The 9995-nt window shown below is 58.3% G+C and overlaps 1 protein-coding gene across 1 annotated transcript; it reads right to left on the minus strand.

The window, feature by feature from the left end:
* Positions 1-851: 851 nt before the first annotated feature.
* Positions 852-8569, minus strand: LOC141727709 (myeloid-associated differentiation marker-like). Its single transcript, XM_074533986.1, is given in 4 exon segments — positions 852-2261; positions 2264-2760; positions 5046-6414; positions 8465-8569. Coding segments are annotated over 2 exon segments (867 nt in total). The 5' UTR covers positions 2753-2760; positions 5046-6414; positions 8465-8569; the 3' UTR covers positions 852-1883.
* Positions 8570-9995: the final 1426 nt, after the last annotated feature.

Below are 9995 nucleotides of genomic sequence, written 5' to 3' on the forward strand. Positions count from 1 at the left end.
TTTCCCGCCCTTTTTCCCCTCATGTTTCCCTCCCTTTCCCCCTCACATTTTCTGCCTTCTTTCCTCTCACACTTCCTGCTTTTTCCCCTCACATTTCCCACCCTTTTCCCCCCTCATGTTTCCTGCCCTTTTCTCTTGCCCTTTCCCCCTCATGTTTCCCTTTCCCCTTCACGTTTCCCACCCTTTTTCTGCCCTCACATTTCCCTTTTCCCCTCACATTTCCCCTCTTTTCCCTTTATTCCCCTCACATTTCCCACCCTTTCCCCCCTCACATTTCCCCCCCTTTTCCCCCTCACATTTCCTGACAATTTTCTCTTCACGTTTCCCACCCTTTTCTCCCCTCACATTTCCCCCCTTGTTTCATATCTTTTCTTCTTCTCATTTCTTGTCCTTTTCACTTGGTTTTACTGTCCTTTATGCCTTCCATTTTCTGCCTTTTGTCCCCTCACGTTTCCCGCCCTTTTCCCCTCACATTTTCTGCCCCTTTTCCTCTCACACTTTCTGCCTTTTTTCCTCTCTTTCCCCACCCTTTTCCCCTCAGACTTCCCACACTGTTCCTCCTCATGTTTTTTTCCATTTTCTCTTTTCCCCATCCCTCCCCATTTCCCCCCTCACGTTTCTCACCTTTTCCCCCCATCATGTTCCCCACCATTTTCCCCCCTCACATTTCCCGCTCTTTTCCCCTCACATTTCTCGCTTTCCCCCTCACATTTCCCTCCCTTTTCCCTCCCTTTTGCCCCCTCACAGACACTCATTAAGAAGCTCATTAAGAAGCAGAAATGTCCCTTTAATGACAACACATCCGCACCCCCCAGGTAAGGCCTCAGCGGTGTCCCCCTCCCCAAGACCCCCTTGTGATCCCCCCATCCCTCCAGGAAGGATCCCTCAGGCACCCGATCCCACCCTGGTGGGACCCCAGACCACCATTAAGGGCTGAATTCCACCCCAGGAGAGACCCCAGACCTCTGTTAGGGACTGGATCCCACCCTGGAGAGACCCCAAACCCCATTAGGGGCTCAATCCTGCCCCAGAGAGGATCCAGACCCCATTCAGGCACCCGATCCCACCCTGGTGGGACCCCAGACCCCCATCAAGGGCTGAATCCCACCCCACAGAGGAACCAGGATGCCCATTAGGGTTCCATTATCTCCCCAGAGGGGACCCTGACCCTGAAAAGGGACGGATTCTGCCCCAAAAAGGATCCAGGAATCCCAATCAAGACCCTTGATCTCACACCAGGAGAAGACCCCAGACCACCAGAGAGGCTGGATCCCACCCTGGAGTGACCCCCAGACCCACATTAGGGGCCAGATCCCACCCTGGTGGGACCCCAGACCCCCATTAGGGGCTCAATCCTGCCCCAGAGAGGGTCCAGACCCCATTCAGGCACTGATCCCACTCTGGGGTGACCCCCAGACCCACATTAGGGGCTCAATCCTGCCCTATAGAGGGTCCAGGATTCCCATTAGGAGCCTGATCCCACCCTGGGGTGACCCCAAACCCCATTAGGGGCTGGATCCCACTCTGGGGTGACCCCCAGACCCACATTAGGGGCTCAATCCTGCCCTATAGAGGGTCCAGGATTCCCATTAGGAGCCTGATCCCACCCCATGAGGGGACACCAGACCCCATTTAGGGTCCCATACCCCCTCAGGGGGCCACCCAGACCCCCACTAGGATCCAAATACATTCCAGAAGGAGACCCCAGACCCCTCTTGGGATCCCAATCCTGCCCCATAGAGGATCCAAGACCCTTCTGGGAGCCTGATGCCACCCCAGGAATCAACCCAGACCCCCACAAAGGCCCTGATCCCAACCTGTGGGAGACCCCAGACCCCCCTTTAAGGTTCTTCCTCCCCCCCAGCTCACCCTGGAGTGCCCCCTCAGGCCCTCAACAGCACCAACCTCCCCGTCTGCCCCAAATCCACCCCGAACGCCACCAAATTGAGGCCGCTGAGCACGGCCACCAGCACGCTCCTGTCCCAGGCGCACGTGGCCGGGCAGCCGTAGGGTCTCCGTGATTGACCCCCCATGTCATCCGAGAAGCTGTAAAGCGACCACAGCACCGTGGTGGCCCCGTAGGCCACCACCCCCAGCCCCGCATAGACCCCCAAGCCCCAGCGCATCCCCTCGGGGTCCCTCATCCACCCGCACCACCCCCAGCCCAGCAGGCACCCCCCGACCAGCAGCACCCCAGCACGAAGGACACGCAGAAAATGCCCAGACACCAACGCAAAGCCGCCGGCCCCGACGCCGCGCCCAGCTCGGCCGACAGGCCGAGGAGGAGGAGGGCGAGGAAGGCTTCGGCCACCTTGAGCAGCCCCGAGGGAGTGGCCAGGTAAGGGGCGGCCTCTCCGGGTCGCGCCCGGTCCCGGGCCACCTCGGCGGCGTAGGCCAGAGTGGCGACGGCCGAGGCGGCCGTGGCGGCGGCGCGGAGGGCGCGGGGGCGGCCATAGCTGCCCTCGTGTCCCCGGAGGTGGCCCAGCGGCCACAAGATGGTGGCGGTGGCACAAGCCATGGCGGCCGCGCAGGCCAGGGCCAGCGGCAGGTCGCGGCGGGGCGGAGGGCGGCGGAAGGCGTCGTTGAGGAGGAGGAGGGTGGTGAAGACGAAGGATAAAGCCCAGGCGGACAAGCAGCCGTCGCCCTCGCCCGGGTTCCAGTAGCCGGGGGCAGCGGCCAGAGCCAGGGCCAGGAGGGCGCTGAGGGCCTGGACGCAGCGCAGGATGGACGGGGGGCGGCACGGAGCGGGCATGGCGGGGGCTGTGGAGAGATGGGGGCACTGGGGGGTCAGGGGGTCCCGGGGAATATTTGGGACATTGGGGCGTCAGGGGGGCTCGGGGGATATTGGGGTGCTGGGGGTGTTGGGGGATATGGGGGGTGTTGGGGGATATGAGGGCTGTGGAGAGATGGGGGGCACTGGGGGGTCAGGGGGTCCGGGGGAATGTTGGGGTGCTGGGGGGTGTTGGGGGATATTGGGGTGTTGGGGTGCTGGGGGGTATTTGGGGATATGGGGGGTGTTGGGGGATATTGGGGTGTTGGGGGATAGGGGGGTTGTGAAGAGATGGGGGGCACTGGGGGGTCAGGGGGGCTCGGGGGGTGTTGGGGTCCCGGGGGGTGTTGGAGGATAGGGGGGCTGTGGAGAGATGGGGGGCACTGGGGGGTCAGGGGGGCTCGGGGGGTGTTGGGGGCACTGGGGGTATTGGGGGATATTGGGGTGTTGGGGGATATGGGGGCTGTGGAGAGATGGGGGGCACTGGGGTATCAGGGGGGCTCGGGGGGTGTTGGGGTACTGGGGGTGTTGGGGGATATTGGGGTGTTGTGGGATAGGGGGGTTGTGAAGAGATGGGGGGCACTGGGGGGTCAGGGGGGCTCGGGGGGTGTTGGGGTCCCGGGGGGTGTTGGAGGATAGGGGGGCTGTGGAGAGATGGGGGGCACTGGGGGGTCCGGGGGTCCAGGGGGTGTTGGGGTGCTGGGGGGTGTTGGGGGATATTGGGGTGTTGTGGGATAGGGGGGCTGTGGAGAGATGGGGGACACTGGGGCATCAGGGGGTCCTGGGGGATGTTGGGGTCCCGGGGTGTGTTGGGGTCCCGGGGGTGTTGGGGTATTTGGGGATTGGGGGTGTTGGGGGCTGGGGGGGGGTACCAGGGATATGAGGGGTTAAGGGGGGGTTAGGGGTAAATTTTAATTTGTTTTTTTTTATTGTAATTTTTAAAATGGGGTTGGGGGTAAATTCTAATTTTGGGTTTTTTGTATTTTTTTAAGGGGTTGGGGGTAAATTTTATTATTTTTTTCTGTAATTTTTTAATGGGGTTGTGGGTAAATTTTTTTTTTTTTTTTTAATTTATTTTTTAATGGGGTTGGGGGTGAGTTCTTAAATATTTTTGTATTTTTTTTTTCCATATTGGTTTTTTTTATGAGGTCGGGGGAAAATTTGGAAATTTTTTTGTAACTTTTTTTTATTTGTAATTTTTTTTTAAATGGGGTTGAGGTAAATGATTAAGTTTTGGTTTTGGGGTTTTTTCGTAAGTTTTTTTAATGGGGTTGGGGGTAAGGTTTTATATTTTTTGTAATTTTTTTTTTGTTTGTATTATTTTTAATGAGGTGGGGGTAAATTTTTTGTAATTTTTTGTCTGTATTTTTTAAATGGTGTTGGGGGTAAATTTTTAATTTTTTTTTTTTTTTAATGAGGTTGAGGGTAAATTTTTACCCTCAGGTTTACACCTTGAGGGTGTTGAGGGGCTGGGGGAGGTCTGCACCCAGCAAAGAGGGAATGAGGGAAACCCAAAGGATGTGGAGAGATGAGGGGCTCAGGGGGGGATTTGGGGGGGTTATTGGGGATATTGGGGAGCATCACTGGGATTTGGGGTGTGTGCAGGACTGGGGAGACTGGCAATAGGGAAATCCCAAAGGATGTGGAGAGATGAGCTGCTCAGGGGAGTATTGGGGTTATTGGGGGGATTTGGGGTGTGCAGGACTGGGAACACTGGGGGGTACTGGGGTGGAATTAAGGCCTGGGGGATATTGGGGGTACAGGGACCTGTGAGGAGGGGGCTGCAGAGGGTGGGGGGGGATATCAGACCCCTGAGGAGCTTTGGGCGGGCTGGAAGAAGTGAAGGAACTTGGGGCTTAGGGGGGGATTCCCTGCACTGAGGGGGATCCCAGGAATGTTGGGGTTCACCCCGAGGGTCTGGGGGGTTCCAGCCATGTTGGGGTTCGCCCCGGGGGTCTGGGGTGTCCCGCCCATGCAGGGCTGGGGGCGGTCAGGGCTGTGCCCATATAAGGCCTTGGAGAATCTCCTTCCTTTCCCCCCCCCTCGCCTCATCCTGGGGTCGCCCCGCCCCACCCGGGCGCTGGCTGCATCCTGTGGGTGATGAGGGGGGGTCCCAAATGTCCGGGGGAGACCCCTGAGGGACAGGGGAGACCCCCGAGGGGTACAGGAGACCCCCCGAGGGTTCGGGGGAGACCCCAAAGTTCCGGGGGAGGGGGCACCCCGGGATCCCCCATCCCCTTCCCCACACGACCCCAGGGTGGGTCCCGGCACTCACCCGAGTGGGTTCGGGTTGTTCCGGACGAGTTTTAGGGGGTTTGGTTCGGGTTCTTCCGGACGGGACGGTCCCGGTTCGGGTCCCCTCTGAGTGGGTTTGGGTTCCTTAGCGGGGGACGGTCCCGGTTCGGGTGTTTTGAGTCTCTCTGGAGCGGTTCGGTCCCTCCTGGTTCGGCTTCCCTCAGGCGGGTCCGGCTCCCCTCAGGCGGGTTCGGCTTCCCTCTGGCGGATTCGGGTCCCTTCGGATACGTTCGGGTCCCTCCGGACAACTTCGGGTCTTCTTTCGGGCCCCCCGGGCAGGTTCGGGTCCCTCTTCGAGTCTTAAGTTCGGGTGTTTCCGGAGCGGTTCGGCTCCTCCAAGTTCGGGTTCCTCAGGCGGGTTCGGGTCACCTCGGGTGGGTTCGGGTCAACTCGCGCGGGACGGTCCCGGTTCGGGTGTTTCGGGACGGTTCGGCTCCTCCAAGTTCGGGTCCCTCAGGCGGGTTCGGGTCACCTCGGGTGGCTTCGGGTCAATTAGCGCGGGACGGTCCCGGTTCGGGTGTTTCGGGACGGTTCGGCTCCTCCCCGTTCGGGTCAATTAGAGCGGGACGCTCCTCGTTCCGTTGTTTCGGGACTGTTCGGGTGTTTCCGGAGCGGTTCGGCTCCTCCCGGTTCGGGTCAATTAGAGCGGGACGCTCCCGGTTCCGTTGTTTCGGGACTGTTCGGGTGTTTCCGGAGCGGTTCGGCTCCTCCCGGTTCGGGTCAATTAGAGCGTGACGCTCCCGGTTCCGTTGTTTCGGGTGTTTCCGGAGCGGTTCGGCTCCTCCCGGTTTGGGTCAATTAGAGCGGGACACTCCCGGTTCGGGTGTTTCCGGAGCGGTTCGGCTCCTCCCGGTTCGGCTCCCCTCGGGCGGGTTCGGGTCCCTCCGCCGGGCCGGTCCCAGCCGTGTCACTCCGGGCGGTGCCCACCGGGGCGTGGCCAGAGGGGTGTGACGTCAGGGGGTCCCGGGCAATGACGTCAGGGCATCACCACGAACGGGGGGGGGGGGGAGCTCTGAGGGGGTCCCTGGGGTATCCCCAAAGTGGGGGAGGGGCACCCACGTGCGACCCCCGCCCTCGGGTGGGTGACACGGGGGACACCGGGCGGCGCCCCCACCCCTCCCCCACTTCCCCCTCCCTCCCGGGCCCGTTTTGGGCCGTTTCGCGCTGTTTTGGGAAGTTTGGCCGTTGCCGGGGGCAACGCGACCGCGACAGCCGCAAATATTTACTGGGTTGCCATGGCAACGGGGTGGGGTGGGGGACCCTGACATCCGGTGGGGGGGACGGGGGGGGCGCTCAGGGACCCCCCAAATTCAGCGGTGAGTGGGGAGGGGTCCCTCGCGGCTCAGCACCTGGGGGAGGGGGGGAGGGAGTGAGGAGGGGGCTCAGGGGGGGCCGGGTGTCCGGGACCCCCACCCATAAATCCGGGACCCCCACCCATAGACCTGGGACCACCCACCCATAGGCTCGGGAGCTCCATCTGTGGATTTGGGATCCCCACCCATGACGCTGAGACCCCTCCCCATGGTTTAAGGAACCCCACCCATGGGTCTGGGACCCCCACCCATGGTCTTGGGACCCCCACCCACAGACCCAGGAGCTTCATCCGTAGGTTTGGGACCCCCACTCATATCTCAGGACCCCACCCATGGCACAAGGACCCCCACCCATAAATCTGAGACCCCCACCCATGCCCTAGGACCCCCACCCATGGACCCAGGACCCCCTCCCATAGATATGGGACCCCCACCCATATCCCAGGTCCTCTCCCATGGTCTTGGGACCCCCACCCATGTCTGAGACTCCCATCCATAGACCCAGGAGCCCCACCCATAGATTTGAGACCCCCACCCATATCCAGAACCCCCACCCACAGTTTTGGGACCCCCACCCATAAATCTGGACCTTCACCCATAACTCCAGACCCCCAGCCATAGATCTGAGACCCCCACCCATGAGTCTGGGACCCCCACCCATGGCACAGGACCCCCACCCATAGATCTGGGACCACCCCCATGGAGCCAGGACCCCCTCCCACAGATATGGGACCCCCACCTTGAGCATGTGACCCCCACCCATGCTCTGGACCCCCACCCATAAATCTGGGATCCCACCTATGGACATGGGACCCCCACCCGTAAATCCGGAACCCCCCCCAATGGCAGTGGGACCCCCACCCATGGCTCTGAGACCACCCCCATGAGTCTGGGACCCCCCCCCCAATGGCAGCGGGACCCCACTCATAAATCCGGGACCCCCACCCATGGTCTTGGGACCCCCCACCCACAGACCCAGGAGCTTCATCCGTAGGTTTGGGACCCCCACCCACATCTCAGGACTCCACCCATGAGTCTGGGACCCCCACCCATGCGTAGGACCCCCCACCCATGGCACAGGGACCCCACCCACATCCCAGAACCCCACCCATAGATCTGGGATCCCCAGTTATGACACTGAGACCCCCACCCATGGAGTCTGAGACCCCCACCCATGGACCCAGGAGCTTCATCCGTGGGCTTGGGACCCCCACCCATAACTCCCAGACCCCCACCCATGGGTGGCCAGGACCCCCACCCATTGATCTGGGATCCCACCCATAGACCTGGACCCCCACCCATGGACCCAGGAGTTGCATCTGTGAGTTTGGACCCCCACCCATAAATCTGGGACCCCTCCCATGGCCCTGGACCCCCACCCATAACTCCAGACCCCCCACCCATGAGTGCCAGGACCCCCACCCATAGATCTGGGATCCCCACCCATGAGTCTGGGACCCCCACCCATAATTCCAGACCCCCACCCATGGCACCGGGACCCCCACCCATAGATCTGGACCCCCACCCACAGACCCAGGAGCTTCATCAGTAGGTTTGGGACCCCCACCCATAAATCTGGGATCCCACCTATGGACATGGGACCCCCACCCGTAATCCAGAACCCCCCCCAATGGCAGCGGGACCCCCACTCATAAATCTGGGACCCCCACCCATGGTCTTGGGGACCCCCACCCATATATCTGGGACCCCCCACCCATGGACCCAGGAGCTTCATCAGTAGGTTTGGGACCCCCACCCATATTCAGGACCCCACCCATGAGTCTGGGACCCCCACCCACATCCCAGAACCCACCCATGGCACAGGGACCCCCACCCATAGATCTGGAACCCCACCCATAGCACAGGGACCCCCACCCATGGACCCAGGACCACCCACCCATAGACTCAGGAGCTCCATCTGTGGATTGGGGTCCCCACCCACGGCTCTGGGACCCCACCCATAAATCTGAGACCCCACCCATAGATCTGTGATCCCCACCCATAAACCTGGGACCCCCCACCCACGGTTTTGGGACCCCCACCCATATCCCAGGACCCCCCCATGGGTTCCAGGACCCCCCCCCACCTCTCTCAGGACCCTCTCCCGCAGCTCTCGGGGGCTCAGGGGTCTCTCCTCCTCCTCCTCTTCCTCCCCTCCTCTTCCTCCCCCACCGCGGGCTCCTCCCTGTGGGGATTTGGGAATTTATTTGGGGGGCATCCAAATAAATGAGGGGACCCCCCCCTCATTTCTGGGGGGTCCCGGGGTCTCACCTGGGCTGGGGGGGCGCGGAGGGGGGGGGCGGCTCCAAACAGGCTCATTCAGGACCCTGGGGGGGGACCCCAAAATCTGAATTTTCCACCAATTAACCCCTGAATTTCCTCCAATAAATTCCAAATTTTTCCTAATTAAACCCCAAATTTTCCCTCAATAAATCCCTAATTTCCCTCAATAAATCCCTAAATTTCCCCCAATAAATCCAATTTTTTCCCCAATTAAATCCCAAATTTTTTCCCCAATAAATCCCAGATTTTTTTCCTAATTAAACCCCAAATTTTCCTCAATAAATCCCTAAATTTCCCCCAATAATCCAATTTTTTCCCCAATTAAATCCCAAATTTTCCCCAATAAATCCCAGATTTTTTTCCTAATCAAACCCCAAATTTTCCCTCAATAAATCCCTAAATTTCCCCAATTTTTCCCCAATTAAACCCCAAATTTTTCCCCAATAAATCCAGATTTTTTCCCAATCAAACCCCAAATATCCCTCAGTAACCCCTAAATTTCTGCAATAAGCCCGAAATTCTCCCACAATAAACCAAATTTTCCCCCAAATTTCTCCCAATTAATCCCCAAATCCTCCCCCAAAAAACCCCCAAATTTCCCCCATTAAGCCCAAAATTTTCTCAATTAACCCCTGGATTTCCCCCAATAAATCCCAATATTTCCCCAATTAAACCCAAATTTTTCCCCAATAAATCCCAGATTTTTTCCTAATTAAACCCCAAATTTTCCCTCAATTAAATCCCTAAATTTCCCCAAGAAATCCCTAAATTTCCCCCCAATAAATCCCAAATTTTCCCCAATTAAACCCCAAATTTTTCCCCAATAAATCCCAGATTTTTTCCCAATCAAACCCCAAATTATCCCTCAGTAAACCCCTAAATTTTCTGCAATAAGCCCGAAATTCTCCCCCAATTAAACAAAATTTTCCCCCAAATTTCTCCCAATTAATCCCAAATCCTCCCCAAAAAACCCCAAATTTCCCCATTAAACCCAAATTTTCTCATTACCCCTGGATTTCCCCAATAAATCCCAAATTTTTCCCCAATTAAAACCCAAATTTTTCCCCAATAAATCCCAGATTTTTCCCAATCAAACCCAAATTATCCCTCAGTAAACCCCTAAATTTCTGCAATAAGCCCGAAATCTCCCCCAATAAACCGAATTTTCCCCCCAAATTTCTCCCAATTAATCCCCAAATCCTCCCCCCAAAAAAAACCCAAATTTCCCCCATTAAAACCAAAATTTTCTCAATTAACCCCTGATTTCCCCCAATAAATCCCAAATTTTTCCCCAATTAAACGCCAAATCCTCCCACATGAACCCCCAAATCCTA

Source organism: Zonotrichia albicollis, unplaced genomic scaffold (genome assembly GCF_047830755.1).
Source record: "Zonotrichia albicollis isolate bZonAlb1 unplaced genomic scaffold, bZonAlb1.hap1 Scaffold_212, whole genome shotgun sequence".
Lineage (NCBI taxonomy): Eukaryota > Metazoa > Chordata > Aves > Passeriformes > Passerellidae > Zonotrichia > Zonotrichia albicollis.